Below are 24,298 nucleotides of genomic sequence, written 5' to 3'. Positions count from 1 at the left end.
GCTACCCTGATATCTACAACTATCTTTTCCACAGAAACTCGGCCTATTCTCACGAAACTTTGAAAAACATTAAGAGCAGCACTCTAAGCAACATTACCCTGTGTGATTTCTAAAATGGCGACAATCAAAAAAAAAAAAAAAAAGTTGACTGCGATGGCCGACGCTTCAAGGAAAGGTGGACATTGGACTATTTCTTCAATAAAACACGCAACAACTGTGTCTGCCTCATTTGCAAAGAGACAGGCGCTGTTTTCAAAGAGTTTGATGTGACGCGATAATAACAAGACATGCTAACATGTACGACAACATTACAGGGAAGATATGCAGCGAGAAATTATAGCAACTTGAAGCTACAGCAGCAGTATTTCGCAAGAGCCTGAGTGTCAAAAGAGAACGCCACAAAGACGAGACTGTTGAAATTATGAATTTAAAAAAATAATCAAGCAAATGTGACACACAGAAGGGCTTGCTAACATTTGTTTAAATATATTGATCTATGTAAATCAGCCAAGGTAGCCCCCCGCATTTTTACCACATAAATCTGGCCCCCTTTGCAAAAGGTTTGGACACACCTGTTTAACTGATGATCCGTAGACGAGGCCAGCTTCTTTAACTTGGTACCAGCTAAATATTATTCAAAATGTAATGATGGTGGAAGAAATAAGCATCTTGAATTTGAAACTGTATGTTGTCGGCGATTAGCCTCGCAATGATCTTAATTGTTGTTGTCAGCCCCAAACCCTCTAAATATATATATTAAATGCATCTTACCAGATATAAAATGACTACTACATAATCCGTGGTAATCGTTTGGAGGCCAGTTTTCTCGTCGAATTACAGCAGTCCATCTCTTTCCTCTCCGGGTCTCTTGGAATACGGTATAACTTCAAGTCTCTCCGTCTATCTTCTCTGTTATTGCAACCAACCGCCACACACGCCTTCACCATTTTGATTATTAATGTTAACGAGCAGAAAAACGCCATAATAGAAGGAATTTACGTAGCGGTAATGCGTCAAAACGACGAGTAGACGGACAATATGGCGCGGAGGCGTGGTTGTGATGTCATGTGAGTAGGGTCTATAGCAGCCCAGCGCCAGTCAATGTAAAAAGTAACGTTAGCTGCTGTTGCTTGTGTGCTGCGGGTGGTGATGTTTTTGGACAGCTTTTTTATGGGGAAAAGGCCACCAGCTGAGCCAGAAGAGGAGCCGACAACCAAGTGCATTTTGCATACTATGTGGCTAAAAGCTAGCAAACGAGGCAAAAAAGAGAAAATGCACTGAGAGCATCATTCCTTGTGGCGAACTGTATTTCTAAAGCCATGAAACCTTTCATGGCTGGAGATGAACTCATTATGCCCACGACCAAGGATATTTGCCGTCAAGTTTTAGGAGAGGCCGCGGTTAAAAAATGTTAATTCAGCGTATGGTGATTTGCATTTTCCCTGCACTTAATGTTCGTGTTATTTTATATTTACTGTCATTTTCTGCCACACATTGCCGGTCCGTGAAAAAAAGGCCCATATCACACCAGTCTGTGGTGCAAAAAAGGTCGGGGGCTCTGGGATATAGCACAGTATAATAATAACAGTTCATATAGATGAAGTTGTTGCAGAGGCAAAAAATATACTATTATTAAAAAAAAAAAAATCTAACATTGTAAGCATGTATTCACAATGTTACTCACTACTTCAGTATTCTTTTCAATTAATACTTTTTTAACTTGTACTTCAGTACATTTCTGGATGATGACTTTTACTTTTACTTGAGTAATATTTTTGAGAATTAACACTACTCTTACTTCAGTAAAATTTTTGGCCGCTCTATCCAAGTCTGCTCATGGATGAAAACTGTAAAGGTACCAAAAAATGTTCACATACTCTTTCTGTACAAGAAGGTCAGAGATCATACAGTATCTATTAGAGCTGAATGATATTGGAAAAACTGACAATGCGATTTTTTGGGGGTTTGTGATATATATTTTGATATTAAAACTAGAAAAATTTTCACCAGACTTGAATAGCTCTGTTTGGAAAGACTTTGGTTGACTCACTATGACCACATTGTATTCATTAGAGATGTTCCGATCCGATCACATGGTTGGAAATTGGTTAGATTGCGCCATTTTTCAGAGGATTTGGGTGAAAAGGATCAGGTTTTTGATTTAAAAAATATGTTTGCTTTTCTGCTTAATGCCAGTCCAGCCTCTCACCCTCCCTCCTGAAAAGCAGTGCGACCAAACTTTTTCTTGGTCACCAGTGCAGCCGGCGTTTGGTAGATAAAGTTAACGATGATTGACAGGTTTGTAACTTTGATCTGGCCAGAGACGCCTCGGTAGCTCTACAATCAAAGGCAGAAATGTGTTAATCATCGTTAATCTTGGTAAGCAGTCTGAAGTGTACTGTGGCAACTCATTCATTGTGTAAGTGAGATGGTGTTTTCGGCAGTATTAGCGTCGAAGAAGAAAAAAAATCAGTATTGGATTGGGACTTGGTATCGGCAGATTCTCAAAATCAGGTGACTTGGACTAGGCTGCAAAAATATGAGATCGAGACATCCCTAGGATTCATATAATACCGTTTAATCCAGGCTAAAGGGGTTTATCTTTGAATGATAAAGATCGGTGTGTTTCAAAGGGATCAAGGAAGCCATGTCTTTGCACAATTTGCTTTTATGAAGTAAAAACAAAAGTTTACATTAAAAAAAAAAAAAAAAAAAATCGCACGTCCTGCGATGGGGCTGTTGCGCATGCACATATTGCGATTGTTAGGGATCCTGAGCCCTGCTTATCCTCTTGATTACAGGATTGGACAGATGGGTGAGCCTGGAACCAGGCGTAGGTGATCGTCGTTAATGGCTTACTTAAGCTAGTCCCTGGCCTCACCTCATCGCCAGATCAACAACTCAGCTCAACGAGTTTGTGACTCCTGCTTCAGTCGGAAAACCTGAAAATCTGCTGTTTAGCTAATTTTTCTTTTGTTCCCTAGATCCTTCCACAACTTGCCTGCCTGAACGCCTGCTTGCCCACCTGCTCACCCACCATAAAGACTCACCTGACTATTTCGACAACTTCTGCCAAACTTCTCAATAAATTGTTGACACTGCCAGTTTGCTTATTATGTCAGCGCATGGGTCACCCGCTCACCCAGAAACCCAACAGCGATGGCGATGTTCAAACGATATATTGTGCAGGCCTGGTATATAGTGTATGTATGCTAATACAGCTCCTACTCTAAATCTTGAACTTGAGCCTGCTTATCATTCACTGTCAACTTTAAAATCTCACAATAGCATGCCGTATGTGTGATGTGGACTATACAGGAATTTACTTGCGCAATGCCTTTCTAAATTCAATCAAAAGTTGCATACTATTGCTTTTACTGACCAAATTAAAATGAAATAAATAATGTTCACTTTGCATGTGTTTGGTAATGATCAAATTGAAGAAATTATTCCTTTTGTACCTTTTGTTTTATGAGTCTTTCGTATTCATTTTGCTATCCTTGAATGAAAAGGCTTTCCTTGGATGAAGGGATTTAACCGTACTAAATTCATTTCCTTTGAATGCTAACATTTTTTTGTAAATAATTAGCGTTTTGTGAGATTACCCAAATGTCCCCGGCTTTTCACATTGCAGGGAATAAATACTTAAAGACGTCTGACAAATAGCTTCATATAAGCCTGAACGAGGATTTGGTGGTTATGTAAGAGGAGTAAAGCGGAAAAACTCAAATCAGGAAACTCAAATACCCAATTGGGCATAGAGGCTACAAGCTCACTAGTGTAAAAGAGCTAAGATTGAAGAGGGTGGAAAAACATCCTATAAAAAAGAAAGTTCACAAGAAGTTTTGAAGAAGGCAAGCCGTGAGGAAAAGGCAGAGTATCAAAATGTAATGTTTGAGTCACTAATATTTACTAATGTCAAACATAATAACAACGGGACTCACTTGGAATGTGAAATAAAAATTATTTTGTGTGTTTCTGATTGAAATAATTTTTTCTACATCCTTCAAATATTTGTAGCGTCATGAGTTTTTTTTATTTTTATTAACCCTTTAATAAAGTGTCTCTCAACTAAAAAAGTTGACTTCCAAATTTATACATCTTATCGCTGCAACAACATGGTGAAGGTGAAGACGCAAACTTTTGATTCTGGCCTCCAAAGCGGAACGATTCGATTGCGGGTATTACTCCGCAACCATATGAACGCTCTCTCTCTGATGACGTCAGCACTTGCACACGTCAATTTGGGCATGCTCAGTCATTGCTAGTACACATTCAAAAGAGCGAACATTGTGGAATGTGGAACGTCGGCTTTAATTCACTAATTTTATAATATTTTTAATTCAAATATATTTTCACATTTTTGTGCCTTTTGAAGCAAAAGGAAAAAAAACATGTGGACGCCATTCATGGGGGCGGGTATGTTGTCTATCGGGCCGAGGAGGTTGTTGTCAAGGAAAACTGCACTGCCCCCTATGGCCTGGCATGAATACTACATCATTTTCATTTCCAATAGAGACCGAACCAAGACGGAACCAAGTAAATAAAAACATGAAATTTGTCGTATTCTTGGAGTGTCACCATGTAAACGGCACTTAATTTGTAGCATATCACATACCAAGTAGGCATCAAGCTCAGATGTTGACTGGCTTCTGATGATGGGTGGCAGAGGATCATCCAATGCAATTGTTGAACTCGAGGCTCGTCTGTGTTCACTGTGTTTTAGCGTGAATAAAGAAGTGTCAAAACATGCATGACGGTAATCCCCCCCAAAGGCTGAAGTATTATTTTTCAGTTGAGGGGGTTTATATTGTATTTTCGTATGGATAGAAATGTCCTTTTTTTGTAGTTTATAGATTATAAAAAGAAGAATGTATGCTATTGTACCTGCTGTCAAGGTGCTCTTCATCATTAGAATTGATTGAAACAGTTGATTTTGGTAGAGGACCTGGTTCCTCGGATGAACTGTAAACTGGTGGAAGACACAAACATGATATTAGTAAAGATAATTTCAGACATTTTACAAGTAATTATGGATATTTTTGTGTTATTTTTATCATTGGTGTGGTATGTAATTTTATCTTTGGTATAAAAATAGCAACAACAACAAAAATTAAATACGTTTTTTTTTGTTTTGCTTAACGCTTATTACCATCTAGGTTGTCCACGCTTTGTGCTTTTTTCTTCTCCCATTCCTCCTTTTGAGGAGAAAGTAACTCCTGAGAGGCTGACTTATTTGCATAAAAAAAATTCTTTTTCCTTTTGGAAGATGTTCCTCTCAAAGCTGTAAATCAAAACAAGTATATTTGAGAAACTCTTCATCAAGGGTTTATAATATGCACTTTGATTGCAGAATAACTTACGAAGGATGCGTTTGAATACAGTAGAGCCCATGAATTTCAGAAACCTGTCTGCATAGAAATTGGGCCTGTGAACTGACACCGTGTCCTGAAAAGAAAAGAAAAGAAAAGAAAGCTCAGTCGTAGTGTTGTTTTCCTAAAAAAAAGACAATATCGAAAACATTTCGTTGACAATTTTTTTTCATGACGATGACGTCACGATGACGAGTTAAAAATGTGGTTTTGGAGACCAGAACATAAAGCGACAAATCCCAATTTTTGTCTGTCGAGATGATAACGAGACGAAAATGCGACATAATTTCTGTCATATGTTGACAAGGCGTGACATTATCATTATGTATGTGGAGTACGTCAACTTGTGTGTGGGTCGTGTCACTCAAGGGAGATGTGCTGGGCCTTTAAGATGTGTCTAAAGCGAGACTGCACTCCATCTTGCTTGTGTGGAAACACGGTAAGATTTGTTTTCTTATCTTGGCTAGAGAGAATATGCAATGCTGCTTTAGCTTTTAAAGGTCTGTGCTGAGTGATCTTCAGACGTTAAATGTAACTCCTAACATTAGCGTAGCATTCGCGTTAGGATTAGCTTCAGAATGGCAAGCATCCTCTTAAAATGCTGCCCAATCTAAAGCAGAGCCACTTGGCTTTTCTGGTTAGTAAATCTACAGGTGAGGCAGTTGGTGAAATTGCATTTAGCCAGAGGTGGGTAGTAACACTTTACATGTACTCCGTTACATTTACTCGAGTGACTTTTTGAGAAAAATGTACTTCTAAGAGTAGTTTCACTAAGCTATACTTTTTAATTTTACTTGAGTTGATTTGTGAAGAAAAAAACGCTACTCTTACTCCGCTACTAACGGCTACAAAAGAGTCGTTACATTTTTTCCTCTTCATTCTACATACTAGATATATTTTTTTTGCCAACGATGCCTAGAGTAGCTCTACCAATTTCATGAATGAGACGTCGCAACAATAGTCACATGACTCCATTAATCTGACGCAAGCTTACTGTTCTATAATCACGCCAGCCTGTTCAATCACGTGGAGTCTTCAAAGCACTGTATATATATTAAAAAAAAAAAAAAAAAAGTATTTGACATAGAGCGCTGCCTTCAACATGACTTGAAAGCGCGGATTTAAACCTCTCTCCCAGTTTTTATTTGGCACCGATTGACCAAGGAAAACTGGAGATATGATTTAATTTCATAATAGCAAATATGAGGGAACTATTTACTATTCAAACTAGGAACTATTTTTCCACTAGAGGGCACTAATGCTCTTTGGACGAGTAATGCTTTTATTGACTTTATTTTCTTTGGTTTGATGTGGTTATGTAATAGGTTATTGTACAGTATCATTAAAACAACAGTTCATACAGATAACTTGTTGAGAAAAAAAAACACCATTGTTTAAAAAAATAAAAATAATAAAAAAAAATAAGCAGATACTCACAATGTTACCCATTACTTGAGTATTCTTTTCACTGGATAATTTTCTACTTGTACTTGAGTACATTTTTTTGGATAACTACTTTTACTCTTACTTGAGTAATATAATTTTGAAGTAATGCTACTCTTACTTGAGTAATTTTTTTGGCTACTCTACCCACCTCTGCATTTACCTAATAGCCTGCTTTAACTGTTTTGTTTGGTAAATGAGCCATTACTGGGAAATACTGATTGCTTGCAACTTCTGGCTAGACTCTAAGAATAGCAAAAAAATCCCAGAACTCCTAGTGTTAAACGCTCGGGATTTTTTTTTTTCATACAGTTCGTGGCTTCCAGGTGGGTTTAATTGAAAATCATGTACTGCTTCTCCTGGTGAGTGTGTATTATCATCACCAAGTTGGTGCTGTCCTTTTAGACGCTACAATATGTGCTCGTCTGTCTCTGTTCAATTGAAATTATTGGAAACTTTTGTTAATTTTACAGACGAAAACATTTTGTGTAACTGTAAACTAAAACCAGATGAAATTTGTATGAAATTCTGCCAACTGAAACTAGACGAAAACAAACACATTTTGAAATGACTAAAATATGACTTAGGGTAATAAGTATTTTTGTCCAAAAGTCAAAGACAAAAAAAAATATATATATTTTTTAAAAAGTAATTTTCGGACTATGAGACTACTTTTTTCCCCCCTCATTTTGAATCCTGCGGCTTATAGTCCAGTGCGGCTTTTATGTTGATTTATTTGGGTTAATAGGCGACATTTTGACAGCAGGGTCATAATATTGTCATGAGACCGTCATAATTATGACATGAAACTATCATGGGCATTAATGAATGCTTATGGCAGAAGTCATTTTGTGTCACTGACTCCATTATTGTCCAGCTCTGATATTTTACATCCATTCAAAAGTGTGATAATTTGCCAGATGACACAAAATGACATCTGTCATATGCAATCATTAATGCTCATGGCAGTGTCATTTCATAATTATGATGATCTTATGTCTTATGGCGCCAAAAAAAAAAAAAAAAAAAATCATGAAACAACTGGAACAGTAACTGAAGAAATAATTAGCACAGAACATGAAGTTTGGTTGTTATTTACATCTGTAGCGCTGCAATGGATGTTAGGAGGCATGTTGGATGACAAGAGTGTTGACAGAAGGTGGCAGCAGAGGTTGACTGTCTCCCCCATGGGAGCAGTGATGGCCAAATGAAGCTTCTTGAAGCAATTAAGCTTTGCAGCCAATTGCTTCAAAGCATCACAGTGGTTCATTTGGTCTTATGACAGTCTTATGATGCCGGTGTCAAATAAAGTATAATCGGTTAACATCTTTTGGTATAAATATCCCATGAAAAAGTGATGACAGCTGCATTTTATGGTCCAGCGCGGCTTATCTATGAACAAATGCTGTTTTCGTATCAAATTTGGTGGGTGGCGGCCTACGGTCAGGTGCGCCTTGTAGTCCAAAAATTATGGTAAAAGGGCTGCCAAAAACAACAATGCTGAGTCGCATATAAGCACACACAAGAAATGTGCCATGGCACATACCCCATCATGTAGAAGTGATTTCCAGGAATGTTCCACTTTCTTGATGAACCTGACAATAAACATTGTTCCGTATGTATTACAAATAACCACATTGAAACCTGCTGTTGACTGTGAGTTCATGAGAAGCCTCACGAACCTGTAAGACTGAAGGATATCGATGATCCCTAAAAAGATGAGCACATTTTCGTCTTTATGCTTGGCTGGAATTCCACCCAATCTGAAAGGAACACATTTGCAAAATGAAGTCACATAATTTCCTCGAAGACGCATTAAACATATCATGCTCCTTAGGCTGGATATTTATCTATTTGGGAAAAACAGAATTAAAAACGTTATCTCACGTGTCATCATCTGCCACTGGTTCTGGGTCTTTCACAGTCCCTTGGATGGATTCGAGGGCAGTGGAGTAGAGAACTTTCTGTCCTTTCCTGCTGTCGCGTCTGCTTTCTCTGTTTGACGTCTTGCGGTCTAAAACATGGATTCCTAGTAGGAGGCTGTAGTCCATGATCTTGAAGCTCTCTAAAACCTAAAAACATTGTCAAGTGGTTGGAATATCAACGTGACCAGTCGAGGCTTAGAACCTAGCTTTCAGCTCTTTTCCTGGTTCCTATGCGAATGAAACATTTTGTTTTTAGTGCTTCCAAAGTTATTTGGATTATCGTACAATGCATGGTTAGATCAGAACTTTACAAAATGTATTCACCCCTTTCAAACATTAGGCAATTTCCTAATTGAAAGGATTTAAGTAATCAGGTACAGTTTTACACAACCTAGGCTCAATCCCTCCTGGCACCACGTAATTTAACAAAGAAATACCATTCTTGAAAACAAATACTTCCTTGAGCTGAGAACTTTTACCTAACCACTTGATGCCTTTTGTTCCAAATTAGTGGCGTTCCAGATCAAAACAGCCTCGATGCTTTTAAATTTTTTTTTTTTTTTACCATAGATGCCTGTCTTTTCTAATTTTCATCATACATATAATTTTGTCTGTCATTATTATTATATCTTTTTTATTGATTTTTTTTCATTTCATTATTATTATTTATAATATTATTATGCATTTTCATTAACATCCTTAACTTCATTTAGCATCTACACGTAGTCCCCGGGTTATGACTAGAGGTGGGAATCTTGGGTCACCTCACGATTCGATTAAGATTCAGAGGCTACGATTCGATTATAAATCAATTATTGATGCCCCCCCCCCCCCCCCCCCAGCTATTAGCTGCTTTTATTGTTTCGTACATTAGTTAAAAAAAATAGTACAAAAATCCTCTCAGGCTTAAATAAACTACTATTTCAGTATCAAGTTAACAGTTCAAAACTACATAAAATACTCAAGTCTAAAACTACATTAAATTAATTTGATGTTGTGAATCAACCATTAAAGTTGTAAAAATTGCTCCCGTTATTCCATAATTTCCCTTCTGTCTACTTTCGACATGTGAAACCTTTAAAACTGTTTCACCATTTAAAGATAGATTCTCGTCAAGATTTTGCTGATTTAGGAGTATTTTAGATAAAAAGTTAATTAGGTTTGCTCCGAAGGTTTGCTACAACAAAGCCTTCCTGAGAAGTCAACTCCTTTAAGATGGCGGCTGTTTATACACGCCGGCGAGTCTGTCATTTTGCATCTAGTTCGCTATACATGTGCTAACGCCACCGAGTCTGTCATTTCGCATCTAGTTCTATATACATGTGATATCTTCCGTAGCATTATGTGGGCGTAGTTTGTAGCAACGTGGGCGAAGTTTGTAGCACCTGGGCGTTGTTTGTAGCGGCTGTCGGTGTTTTTTTATCTAGCGGCATGAGTTGTGAGGGATGTTTACTTACGGTCCGTTCCTCATTGCGTCCTGAAGACCGCGCTGACTGTGTTTTAGTTCCACTTTAATCAGCATATTTAAATTATCGGAATATGGATGTTGGTGAATTGTTCTCGAATCTTCAGCGGCCGGATCGCGAATAATCTAAGAATTGGAAATTTCACACACCTTCAGTTACAAGTTTGTTATTTCGCATCTAGTTCTATACACATGTGATATCTACCGTAGTAGTATGTGGGCGTAGTTTGTAGCAACGTGGGCGAAGTTTGTAGCAAACTGGGCGTTGTTTGTTGTGGCTGTCGGCGTTTTTTTATCTAGCGGCATGAGTTGTGCGGGATTTTTACTCTCAGTCCGCTCTTCATTGTGTTACGAAGACTGCACTGTGTTTTGGTTACGCTTTACTTAGCAAATTTAAATAATCAGAATTTGGATGTTAGTGAATCGTTCTCGAATCTTCAGCGGCCGAATCGCGAATAATCTAAAAATGTGAAATTTCAAACACCCTTAGTCAAGACGTATCCGACTTACGTGATTTTGACTTTATGACATTGGAGTCTTGTCCAGCATTGGGTCTCCAGTCGATTTTTTTTTTTTTTTTTGAGTCGCGTAAACAGTGCTTTATTGTACCTCACAATGTTATTTTTTTACTTTATTTTATTAATATGATTGTTCTGCTCTTTAGCGAAATGTGTATTAGTTATAATGTTGACTTTTGTTTAGAGCTGTCCCGACTAGTCGACGTTGTCGACTTCATCGATGACGTAAATGCGTCGACGGGCAAAACATACCGTCGACGGGTATTGACGGTGTAGGCGCACTATCCTATTCCCCTCACTATCCACTCGCGGGGCCTGCGCTTGTCAGTGACGTTCCTTATTCTCGCTATATGAATATACAACTTTAGCATTTGTTAATAATACGCTCTGTGTGTAGTATCATCCATCGATTTTCCTTTTTAAATGAGCACTTTTAAGCGAACGCAAGAAGTAACAACGGGAACATTTTTAAACAGGCATTTCACGGGAGAGCATTTCGACTCTTCGGCCAATCACGGGAGAGCATTTCGACTCTTCGGCCAATCATATAGCGAGAGCGAGTGGATAGTGAGGGGAAGAGGATAGTGAACCTACACCGGTCACATTGAAATAACAGCGGCCCCCTTGGGGGTGTTAGTAACAACCGCTTGCATCGCGAGCGCCCGCCATTCTAAACTTTATCCGCATGTAATTTTTTTTTTTTTAACCCGTTGTAGGTTCACTATCCTCTTCCCCTCACTATCCACTCGCTCTCGCTATATGATTGGTCGAAGAGTCGAAATGCTTGCCCGTGATTGGCCGAAGAGTCGAAATGCTCTCCCGTGAAATGCCTGTTTAAAAATGTTCCCGTTGTTACTTCTTGCGTTCGCTTAAAAGTGCTCATTTAAAAAGGAAAATCGATGGATGATACTACACACAGAGCGTATTATTAACAAATGCTAAAGTTGTATATTCAAATAGCGAGAATAACGGACGTCACTGACAAGCGCAGGCCCCCGCCCCCGCCCCCGCGAGTGGATAGTGAGGGGAATAGGATAGTGCGCGTACACCGGCATTGTCAGATTGAGCAAAGAGAAGAAAGTGGGCGAGCGAGCGAGAGAGAGGGAGCGAAACAGAGGGAGTGAGATCGGTGAGTTTGGAAAGTGCGCGCTGCGCGGGTAGCGCGGAGTTCAGTGGCTGCAGCCCCTGCGTTTTTGTTTTGGACAATAAAAGTATCGATAAAGAGCCATCCGATGCCTCTCTGTGTTTTTATGAACGCCGCCGCCTTCCTGAGGAGGACATGGGCCGAACCTACGACAACGAGCCAAGTGAATCGCCGGTTCACTCCTCATTATGGCGAGGAGTTGAAAACACCGCCAATTACCAAAAAGGGCAGAAATGGTGACACATGAAAGTGGCATAAAGCCAAAAAAGCGGACCAGAATAGCCAGAGCCTGGAATAATTTCAAGGAAAATATGGAGGGTGCCACTGTGTGTACTCTTTGCTAAGCTGAGCTCGTATACCACGGTAGCACGTCAGCTATGAACGAACACTTAAAGCGCCGTCACCCAAGTATATTTTTCCAAGACAACAAGAAACAACAAGCTAGCAGATTGTAAATCCATACAACTTTCTAACGATTTTTTAAAATGGAAGTTACCTTTATGTGCGTCGTATCAACGTGCATTTTTATTTGATAAAATAATTAATGTATATATAATGATATATATATATATATATATATATATATATACATACATACATACATACATACATACATACATACATATATATATATATATATATATATATATATACAGTGCTGCTCAAAAGTTTGTGAACCCCCTCAATATTTTGGAATTTTCTATTATTTCAACCTGATTTCCTAATCAATCAATTCAGTAGTTTTTTTTTTGTTTTTTTAACAGTTGTGTTGTCGAGACTAAATTAAAAAGAGTTTTCATCAACTGATGTAGGTGCAAAATTGAACTGTTTGGTCACAACCAAAACCGCCATTTCTGGCGAAAAGTCAACACTGCATACCACCAAAAGAACCTTCTCCCAACAGTGAAGCATGGAGGTGGGAATGTCAAGATCTGGGCTTGCTTTTCATCCTCAGGACCTGGACAACTCCACATAGTCCAGGGAATCATGAATTCTGAGGAAAATGTCAAATCCTAGAACATAACCTGACGTCATCTGTTTTGAAGTTAAAGCTTGGCAGAAGGTGGATCATGCAACATGATAATGATCCAAAGCATTCCAGCAATACAACCAAGGAATGGCTGAAAAAGAAGAAGATTCGTGTTCTGGACTGGCCCAGTCAAAGTCCTGACCTAAATCCCATTGAAATGCTGTGGCGGGACCTGAAGCGAGCAGTTCATGCCAGACGCCCATCAAACCTCTCTCAACTGACTGCGTTCTGCAAGGAAGAATGGGCAAAAATCCCCCAAAGTAGATGTGAGAGGCTGATTAGTCACTACAGAAACCGTTTGGTTGAGGTAATCTCTGCAAAAGGAGGCGCAATATCCTATTAACTGAAGGGGTTCACATACTTTTGCACACATGATATCTGAGTTTTTCTTAAATCAACCACTTTTGTTAAATAAAGAATGACAATATAACTATTTCTTTTGTTTCAGTCCATTATTTGGAATGTCAGTATTGTGGATTTGGGTATAACTTAACATTTAATAAGGTTATTTTAGTTTTTTTTACAAAAAATCTGACCATCGCTGTGGGGTTCACAAACTTTCGAGCAGCACTGTATATATATATATATATATATATATATATATATATATACTTATTAAATTTATTAGGATCATGGAAGCTCCCACTTGGGGAAAATATATACATACATCCTGTATATACATAATGAAAATATATATGGAAACAGCACTGGCCTGCTTACTGTAATCCATGACTGCACTAATGTTAGTCACTTTATATTATAAAGTATCATTGTGTATATACATATTGTAGTATACTATAAAATTAATACTATATATTTAATTTTTGTTATTGTGAGTATGTGTGCCTCTCATCCAAAATAGCTGTGGTAATATTTCAGTGTGCCCTCTACTTTATCTATTTTCAGGTTAAAACAAACAAAAGTTGAACAGTTTTTCCCCTCCCCCAAAAATGCGGAATGCACACCAGAAAAAGCATCTGAACTCACACAAAGTATTCTGAAAATGGTTGTCCGGGACATTGCAATTAATTTTAACATTTAGAACAATATAGAGAATGACATACCACAAAAAGAGTAAGAATTGTTTTGACTCCTGTTAAAGAGGTGAAGTCTCAGTGTTTCCGTTTACATTTTTTTTTTGCACTAGTTAATGCCAGCATCATTTGACCTCATTGTTTGTGATTTATTATTGATTTATTACTATTATTATTTATTATATTGATTTATGTTATTTATTTATACGTTAATAAAGAATGTAGGTGTTACAAAATGTTTTTTGTGAATTAATAAGTTTCAACAAAAATTTCATTATTAAAGTAGTAAAAAAAAAAAAAAATTATTAGATTAGTCGACTAATCGTAAAAATAGTCGGCTGACTAATCGGGAGGAAATTAGTCGTTTGGGACAGCCCTACTTTTGTTTTGTGCTGCATGCTTTTATTTTGGCACAGGAAGTGTAGAGCAGGTAATACTTCCACACGTAAGAGCGCATGTACACATGAAGAAGCACGTATTTGCGCACCCACGAGGAAGAGCGCATTTGCTCCCAAGAAGTCACGCAGCCATATGAGTGAGAGAGTGGAAAGATTACAGCTTAGCTTGCGGTCTAGCTGGAACTTAGCTCCAACATCTTTGCGAGGACATTACAATGATGTATAATACAAGTTTTTGGATAGTTATTTTGAGATTTAGGGGTACTTAAAGGGTTAACTCCGATTTATGCGGAAATACGGGTTACGTCGCCAGCGTAGGAACGGAACCATTTCTTAACCCGGGGACTACCTGTACTTGAAAGTGAAAACACAAGTGAAAGATTTTGAAATCTTAACTCATTCAGTCAAATTGACTGTAATAGAAGTTAATTCTATTTTAACTATGATGGTTGGCATTGAGGGATCACGTTCAACGGCAGCTGGTGAGTTAATTTTTTAAAAATTTTGGATTCAAGGTGCTAATAGATTGAGGTCAATTGCAGATATTGAACACATCTTTTACAAAAAAACACCATTTGACCTCAAAGTCCCTGTTCAGTCTTAATATACATTTAAAATAGATTTTAAGTCTTAACGTGACGTACCCGGCAGTCTCTCTGAAGAGTCTTCATCAAGGCACTGTGGGTCTCAGCGTCAAAGCACAACCCTTCATGCATCTCTTGGAAATCTAAGTCTTTGAACGTGGGCGAAGACTTTGCACGTTCTTTGCGTGAAGCACGACGTTTATATGAGGAGCCTTTCAGGTCGTACTTGTAGTGCATCTTCATGGCACGTGGCAGCACATTGTTCATCACTACTACACGGATGGTAATGCCACTACACTGGATGCAGTAAAGGCCATAAAACTTGGGAAGCAAGGTTCTCGGGTTCTGGTTCAGGTTCTACAGAAGTGAAATAAAATTATTTTTCATCACAGATGCAATAAAATATGTTGATAATAGGATCTAGATGATGTATTAAACTTTACAGTTGATTACACAGATTTCAAAGGACATGGAAATATAGAATTTAACTCATCTGCTACTATTCAACCCAGTTCAAATTGATTAAACGTCTATATGGAAGCCAATGAGTTAGCGTCAGATGATATTGTCTATTCACCATGTAGTAGCCAGGAAGTAGCTTCTGCAGAAACTCTGCTTCTTTCGGTTGCACAGTCTTGATTATGAACTCATCATCACTGGTAAGGTAGAACCAAGAACTGCTGGCACCAGGGTTGGACAGCTCGATCAAAGGCTCATTACAGATGGAGTACTGAAATTCACAGGTACACATTAGCCTTATTTCAAATGGCTATCATGATCAAATAAAGATGATCAGAGCATGGCAGTAAGTAGCCAAAACATAGGTGTCAAACGTATAGCCCGTGGGCTAGAATTGGCCAATCAGGAAGTCCAATATTATTTTCATGTATACAATTACAAGAAAGCTCCTCGGTGGCAAGGCTCTGGGGGTTGATGAGATCCTAATCCTGAAGCTCCTAAAGGCTCTGGATGTTGTGGGGCTGTCGTGGTTTACACGCCTCTACAACATTGCGTGGACATCGGGGACAGTGTCTCCGGATTGGCAGACCGGGGTGGTGGTCCCCCTTTTTAAGAAGTGGTACTGAAGGGTGTATTCCAATTGTAGAGGGATCACATTCCTCAGCCTCCCCGGTAAAGTCTATTCAGGGGTGCTGGAGAGAAGGGTCCGTCGGGAAGTCAAATCTCGGATTCAGAAGGAGCAGTATGGTTTTCGTCCCAGCTGTGGAACAGTGGACCAGCTCTACACCCTCGGCAGGATCCTCGAGGGTGCATGGGAGTTTGCTCAACCAGTCTACATGTGTTTTGTAGACTTGAAGAAGGCGTTCGACCATGTGCCTCGGAGAGTCCTATGGGGGAGGGTGCTCCGGGATGATAGGGTACCAAGCCCTTTGGTAAGGGCTATTCGTTCCTGTTTGGTCTGCATTGCCGGTAGTAAGTCAAATTTGTTCCCAGTGAAGGTTGGACGCCTCCAGTGCTGCCCTTGGTCACCGATTCTTTTCATAATTTTTATGGACAGAATTTCTAAGTGCAGCCGAAGCATTGAGGGTGTCCGGTTTGGTGGCCGCAGCATTGCATCTCTGCTTTTTGCAGATGATGTGGTGCTGTTGGATTCATCAAGCCGTGACCTCCAACTCTCACTGGAGCGGTTCGCTGCCGAGTGTGAAGCGGTTGGGATAAAGATCACCTCCAAATCCGAGACCATGGTCCTCAGCCAGAAAAGGGTGGCGTGCCCTCTCCGGGTCGGGGATGGGATCCTGCTCAAGTGGAGGAGCTGAAGTATCTTGGGGTGTTGTTCACGAGTGAGGGCTGGAGGGAGCGGGAGATTGACAGGCGGATCGGTGCAGCGTCTGCAGGGATGCGGACTCTTCACCAGTCCGTAGTGGTGAAAAAGGAGCTGAGCCGAAAGGTGAAACTCTTGATTTACCAGTCGATCTACGTTCCTACCCTCACCTATGGTCATGAGCTGTGGGTCGTGACCGAAAGAACAAGATCCCGGATACAGGCCGCCGAAATGAGTTTCCTCCGCAGGGTTTCCGGGCTCTCCCTTAGAGATGATAAGGGTGATAAACTCAGTCATCCAGGAGGGACACGGTGTCGAGCCGCTACTCCTCCGCTTTGAGAGGAGCCAGTTGAGGTTGCCTGGGCATCTGGTTCGGATGCCTCCTGGACGCCTTCCTGGCAACCCAGGACACGCTGCAGAGACCATGTCTCAAGGCTGGTCTGGGAACGCCTTGGGATCCTGCCGGAGGAGCTGGTTGAAGTGGCTGGGGAGAGGGAAGTCTGGGTTTCCCTGCTGAAGCTGCTGCCCCTGCGACTCGACCCCGGATCAAGCAGCAGATGATGGATGGATGGATGGTTGGACGGATGGATGGACGGACGGACAATTACAAGGTAAGTGAACAACTGATTCCTTTTGTCGAAGTACCCTCTTTAGCTTGTACAGTTGTGACAATTGAGATAGATGATGGCGTGAAGATTTCCAGACAGATGTGTTAATTTAAGTCACGGGTCTGCAACCTGTGGCTCTGGAGCCGCATGCTGCCCTCAAACCCTCTGATGTGGCTCAGTATTATATTGAATAAATGATTATTTGTTTCAAATTTATTCTAAGTAGGAAGTTTAACTTCCTTTGAATAGGCAGATCAGGACAGGCTCACTGTTTTGGGTGTTTGTTCACAGAACACTCACATATGAATTCACCAACTGTGAAAAGTTACGGTTGGGTTTTTGCACCATTAACAGGCGCAAAGCCTACTAAAAGGAGTCAAATATGCAACAAAGAATACATATGTTAACTGAAGGAGATACCAACTTTTCTCGTAGGCACCGTCTAACTGTTTGTATTACTCTAACACACCCAATATAGAAATATAGAAGAAATAGCACTTATACCATAGTTTAAAGAGAACAAGCAGAATATAGAGCATAAAAGACACACAACGTCTTCTAATCACGGTAGACCAACGTGTGCGTCATGAGCAAGATTGACGCTCCAACTCCCAAAATCAGTTCTCCTGGTGGGACGGTCCATCCTAGCACAAGGAACATAGGAGAACACCCGATATCCGACTGATAACACGACTGACAAGACTCCAAGAGCCCCTTTGACGCTGAGGTGGCAAAATCCACAATCCTCATTGCCTAGACAACATTAACTCCTGAATCCTCCTGTCCAATCCACAAACAGACAATAATCCCAAACACACCCTTCTTCCTGTCCACGGCCCGCCCCGCGAGAGCCTTCAAAAGACTGAATGTTTGACTAATCGTTTTTCTCGGGAACCTTGACGTATGATAGGGTGAACCTTGCCTCCCCGCCTGAGTGTTTCTGTTTTACCTTTCCGTTTTGATCTCTGTCGACCTGAATAAATTGTCAACTTGTTTTCAGTGAGCTTTCTTTAAACCTTTCAAGATGGAGCCAGTAAGACTAAGGTAAACGCGCGGAATTTGCCCTTCTGGCCGTATTGCCAGGGGCCCGCCGGCCTGGCCTGTTGGAGCTGCCCAGCGCGGGTCCGGCGGTTCGGCTGGGGCGATTCCGGCGGTCTGGCTAAAAGGGTAGATTTCTTCATAACATATAAATATTTATATATACAATCGTGCTGATGCAGGCTTTTCAAATGTCTATATGAATACTATTAGGGCCTCAGTTCCTCCCTCCTGAGACCTGGGCCACCTCAGGCAGGTGTGCATGTTTTAATCTAATTTACAGGTTGGACATCAGACGGGTGGAGCGACCACAGGTGCAGGCCATCACCATCAGCAGGCTTGAAAAGCCAGTGGACGCCTCACCTCATCGCCAGATCAACTCGTCTAGCTCTGCTGTCAGTTGCATCACACCTTGTTTGCATTTTCTCTGTGATTCTCTGCTCATGATATTTTGCTTTGGTCCCTGGACCTGTCTCTGCACGCCCGACGTCGGAACATCAAGCCTAATTTTTCCCTGTTCCTTCTCTGCATCCTGCCGGTCTGCTGTATATGTGTGGGGATCTGGCAACACTAAGACGTTGTTGATCACCAAGCCTGATTTTTCCCTGTTCCCTCTCTGCATCCTGCCTGTCTATACGTGCAGGGATCTGGCAACACTAAGACGTTTTTGATCACAGTCACTTTTGCCATTGTCTGCTCTGGGATCCCCTCCTGTCTCGCATCCAAACATATACGTGGCTCCAGTGATGTCTTTACTGTGGAAACTGGGTCAAAAATGGCTCATCGAGTGTTAAAGGTTGCAACCCCTGATTTAAGTAAATACATTTGAGATTTTGACAAGTTGTTTTATAAAGGGTACATATAAAGTATATACAGTAGAGCCACAATAATATGTATTTTCAGCACTGACTGAAAATATTGATAAAATATTGCATTGAAATGAATCCAGTTGTGTTTCCAAACTTACTAGATAGTCATCTGGTTTGATGCCAAAGAGTTCCCGAAAGTAGCGGAATGCCAGAGGTGCATATGTTTTTAGACGGAAGTCAGGGTAGTGATGCGCTGGGGTCATGTTGCTGCCAACACTGGAGAACAAACAAAATGGGATGCACCAACACGATAAGGAATTCACATTAAAAAAACAAACAAAAAAACTCACCCTTACAACAATGACAATCATTACTGATTTAAAGGTGTTTCATATAGTTTGAGGCAAGGGCGTAGGTTTGGTTTCAGCATTGGTAAGAACGATATACTAAGAGCATAACCTGCATGTACACTTTTTGCTGGGGACGGGACATTAATAAGACCAAACAGATTGGGTGAACTGGGGTCAGGGCTATATTTCTCACCAATATGACCTTAATTAAATGATTTTTGCAAAATAAATCTGTATTGATTCATACTAACTTTCACACTGCAAATTTATCACACCCTAATCTGATATATTTTTTCAAATATACTCGAATAATTTTCTCCATCTTGTTTTGAGTGTTTAAGGCTAGTTAACAGATTAATGCGTCAAATTCTTCCACTTTATGTAAATGTTTTATACAGTATTTGTTCTTATTAACTCATTTGCTCCCAAAAACGTATAAATACGCTCTATTTATAAATGTTTCAGTGTCCCAAACGTCTTTTACGTTTTTTTTTTCATAAGAGACATCTCTGGGTTCTGATTCAACTGAGCTCCAAAGCACAAACCTGAAAATCCATTTTAAAGCAATAAAACTGGCCACTGGAAGGCAGTAGTGCATTTGGTAAGACCCGCAACCCGATTCAACGGCAACAAACGGCTGGGCAGCACGGCTGGGGCGCCGGCGGAAGGATGCCAGGCGGCGGACAACTGAGCAGAACAACCGAGGGGACGCCCTGGACGACCGAGCAGAACGACCCGGACCACCAGTGCAGCGGACGATGTCGTTGAGTCCATGCTGCTCGCCGAGCAGACCCCATAGAGACTCAAAAAAAAATCATCTTTATGAAACAGTTGGCGAGGCAAAAATTTACCCGGCTGTCGCAGCGACAACAGCGTCGGCCCCCTTGAATCTTGCAACCTTTCGCCACATTTCAGGCTTCAAACATAAAGATATGAAATTTATTTTTTTTGTCAAGACTCAACAACAAGTGGGACACAATCGTGAAGTGGAACAACATTTATTGGATAATTTAAACTTTTTTAACAGATAAAAAACTGAAAAGTGGGGCGTGCAATATTATTCGGCCCCTTTACTTTCAGTGCAGCAAACTCACTCCAGAAGTTCAGTGAGGATCTCTGAATGATCCAATGTTGTCCTAAATGACCGATGATGATAAATAGAATCAACCAATGTGTAATCAAGTCTCCGTATAAATGCACCTGCTCTGTGATAGTCTCAGGGTTCTGTTTAAAGTGCAGAGAGCATTATGAAAACCAAGGAACACACCAGGCAGGTCCGAGATACTGTTGTGGAGAAGTTTAAAGCCGGATTTGGATACAAAAAGATTTCCCAAGCTTTAAACATCTCAAGGAGCACTGTGCAAGCCATCATATTGAAATGGAAGGAGCATCAGACCACTGCAAATCTACCAAGACCCGGCCGTCCTTCCAAACTTTCTTCTCAAACAAGGAGAAAACTGATCAGAGATGCAGCCAAGAGGCCCATGATCACTCTGGATGAACTGCAGAGATCTACAGCTGAGGTGGGAGAGTCTGTCCATAGGACAACAATCAGTCGTACACTGCACAAATCTGGCCTTTATGGAAGAGTGGCAACAAGAAAGCCATTTCTCAAAGATATCCATAAAAAGTCTCGTTTAAAGTTTGCCACAAGCCACCTGCGAGACACACCAAACATGTGGAAGAAGGTGCCCTGGTCAGATGAAACCAAACTTGAACTTTTCAGCCACAATGCAAAACGATAAAGCCATTTCTCAAAGATATCCATAAAAAATCTCATTTAAAGTTTGCCACAAGCCACCTGCGAGACACACCAAACATGTGGCAGAAGGTGCTCTGGTCAGATGAAACCGAAATTGAACTTTTTGGCCACAATGCAAAACGATATGTTTGGCGTAAAAGCAACACAGCTCATCACCCTGAGCACACCATCCCCACTGTCAAACATGGTGGTGGCAGCATCATGGTTTGGGCCTGCTTTTCTTCAGCAGGGACAGGGAAGATGGTTAAAATTGACGGGAAGATGGATGCAGCCAAATACAGGAACATTCTGGAAGAAAACCTGTTGGTATCTGCACAAGACCCGAGACTGGTACGGAGATTTATCTTCCAACAGGACAATGATCCAAAACATAAAGCCAAATCTACAATGGAATGGTTCAAAAATAAACGTATCCAGGTGTTAGAATGGCCAAGTCAAAGTCCAGACCTGAATCCAGTCGAGAATCTGTGGAAAGAGCTGAAGACAGCTGTTCACAAACACTCTCCATCCAACTTCACTGAGCTGGAGCTGTTTTGCAAGGAAGAATGGGCAAGAATGTCAGTCTCTCGATGTGCAAAACTGATAGAAACATACCCCAAGCGACTTGCAGCTGTAATTGGAGCAAAAGGTGGCGCTACAAAGTATTAACGCAAGGGGGCCGAATAATATTGCACGCCCCACTTTTCAGTTTTTTATTTGTTAAAAAAGTTTAAATTATCCAATAAATTTTGTTCCACTTCACGATTGTGTCCCACTTGTTGATTTTTGACAAAAAATTAAAATTTTATATCTTTATGTTTGAAGCCTGAAATGTGGCGAAAGGTTGCAAGGTTCAAGGGGGCCGAATACTTTTGGAAGGCACTATATGTTTATGTTCAAACCTATTTATTTAGCACCTCTGGATAACATTGAAAGTCTAACTGAATGTAAAAGAGTGCTTATTCACCACCCAAAAAACTTGTGTGGGAGGGTCAAGTCATCAGCCAATCAAACTTGCGTTTGAGGGGAAAAAAATGGACTGGCACATTCAGCAAGTGAAATACGGTCAATGTGAGTCTGAACATATGGAAAGTACTGTAATTTACTTAGTAATGGTAAAGTTAATTCTATCCAATCTAAATTACCTATATAACTGATTTTATATTGCAAATAAGGTTGCTTAAAAGTTGGTGGGGACAATTTGAGCAACCTGAAAAGTTGCTAGTGTTATGTCCGTATCGTCCCTATGCAAACCTACGCCCTTAGTTTGGGGTAAAATAAAAGTACCTTGGCAAGAAGACACTCTCCACCACTGAGAAATCCTGCATGAGAACATCTCTGTCAGGTTTGGAACTAAGGTTTCCAACGGCATAACCTATGGCCAGTTGGATGGCTCCTTTTAGGGAAGCTGGTGTAGGCTGCGAAAAAAAATCAGAACCATACAATATTGAGTATACATTTAAACTCCTTTTGTTGTTAGTAGAAGATGTCTCTGTTTTCATTTGACATCATCATCACTTTACTGCTCCTTACGGCAATTAATGCAATTATGTGTTTGTAAGTGTGCATACAAGTCGTGCTGCAAAGATTAAACGATTAACTCGAGTAATTCGATGAGGAAAAACGCTTCGAATCAAATTTTGTTGCTTAGAGGATTCATTTGAATAGAGTGACGTTGGAATGGTTTCTTTTGAAAGTGCTTGCATTTAGTTAATTAGGGCCCGAGCACTCAGCGTGCGAAGGCCCTATTGTTTTGCAAAGGATTATTATTATTATTATTATTATTATTATTAGGGCCCGAGCACTAAGCGTGCGAAGGCCCTATTGTTTTGCAAAGGATTATTTTTTTTTTTATTTTTTTTATTTTTTTTTTTTTTCAGGGCAAATGAAAACGGCCAATTTGGAGGCCTGAACATGCACGAAAAGTCACCAAAATTTGCACATACGTCCGGAAAATTGTAAATTTCGATAATTTTGCAACGTTGCAAAAAAATATAACAAAATGGCTCAGTGGCGCCCCCTTGAAATTTTAAAATTGGCCTATAACATTAGGGTCTGTCAGCGTAGAGCAATGAAATTTGGGGGGTCTATACCTTGTCCAAAACCGCTCCAAAAAAGCATTTACACGCATATTCCAAACCCAACAGGAAATCGGTTATTTTGGATCAAATATGAAATTTTTATCGATTTACAGGGTGCACATTTGAGACCTTTTCGCCGAGGGAGTTAGTTGGATCATCTTCAAAATTGGTGAGACTGTTCAGGAGACATATGAAATCTTAAGTTTTGAAAATGGTGCGTTTTCATTCACGGGTCTGACCTGGGCGTGGTGCCAAAGTCGACCATTTTTTCGGCAAAATGACAAATTCAGTAAATGACTTATAGTTCCTTGACACAACGTTCAATCTTTTTCATATTTGGCATGTATGTGTGGTATCCCACCCTTAACACGAGTGCATTGAAATATTACCCATTAGGTCTAGCGCCCCCTAGTGAGAACAGGAAATGCCTTTTTTTACGAGACAGGTTCCTCCTCCAAGGGAAAAAAATCTGTTGACCTCAAACCTGCATCAGGGGAGCCTTAAGACCTGTGTTCAGGTGCCTGATGAAAAATATTGAGGTTTCGTTGAGGCGGAGGGGTCCAAACAGGAAAGTGAAAATGAACGTCAACAATTTGTCACGCAAAAAACTTTGAACAGTCATAACTCGGCAGATATACAACATATCTGCGCCAAACTTCCCGTGTTTGTTGAGAGTCATACCCTGAAGGTTCTTGTAGGGGTCATTTGCATCAACTCTACAGTGCCAACTAGTGGCGACAGAAAGAAGTTTTAAAAAAGGCCTTTCCTATTGGGTTTTTTCAACATAGAGCAAGGAAATTTGGGGAGTAGATACCTTATGCAAAACTGCTCCAAAAAGTCTCATGCACCCATATTCCAAATCCAACAGGAAATCGGGTATTTTGGATCGAATGTGAAATTTTCATGGGTTCACAGTAGGAGTTTACATTTGGAGGCTTGAATATGCACAAAAACTTGTACAAATTTGCACATACATGC

The 24,298-nt window shown here is 40.3% G+C and overlaps 1 protein-coding gene across 3 annotated transcripts in view; it reads right to left on the bottom strand.

Moving 5' to 3' along the window:
• pip5k1ba (phosphatidylinositol-4-phosphate 5-kinase, type I, beta a) overlaps nucleotides 1-24,298 on the bottom strand; it is a 49,518-nt gene that overhangs the window by 3,694 nt on the left and 21,526 nt on the right. For all 3 annotated transcript variants that reach the window (XM_057818973.1, XM_057818974.1, XM_057818972.1), the window contains 11 exons: nucleotides 22,527-22,657; nucleotides 19,307-19,424; nucleotides 15,491-15,643; nucleotides 14,974-15,270; nucleotides 8,703-8,887; nucleotides 8,498-8,578; nucleotides 8,362-8,410; nucleotides 5,364-5,448; nucleotides 5,153-5,284; nucleotides 4,888-4,972; nucleotides 4,619-4,715 (listed from right to left, as the gene is read on the bottom strand). In XM_057818973.1, the coding sequence (XP_057674956.1) occupies nucleotides 4,619-4,715; nucleotides 4,888-4,972; nucleotides 5,153-5,284; nucleotides 5,364-5,448; nucleotides 8,362-8,410; nucleotides 8,498-8,578; nucleotides 8,703-8,887; nucleotides 14,974-15,270; nucleotides 15,491-15,643; nucleotides 19,307-19,424; nucleotides 22,527-22,657 (1,413 nt within the window). The remainder of the gene's footprint in view (nucleotides 1-4,618; nucleotides 4,716-4,887; nucleotides 4,973-5,152; nucleotides 5,285-5,363; nucleotides 5,449-8,361; nucleotides 8,411-8,497; nucleotides 8,579-8,702; nucleotides 8,888-14,973; nucleotides 15,271-15,490; nucleotides 15,644-19,306; nucleotides 19,425-22,526; nucleotides 22,658-24,298) is intronic.

The sequence above is a fragment of the Corythoichthys intestinalis genome, chromosome 17, assembly GCF_030265065.1.
Source record: "Corythoichthys intestinalis isolate RoL2023-P3 chromosome 17, ASM3026506v1, whole genome shotgun sequence".
Taxonomy (NCBI): Eukaryota; Metazoa; Chordata; class Actinopteri; order Syngnathiformes; family Syngnathidae; genus Corythoichthys; species Corythoichthys intestinalis.
This window is presented reverse-complemented; position numbering and strand designations above follow the sequence as displayed.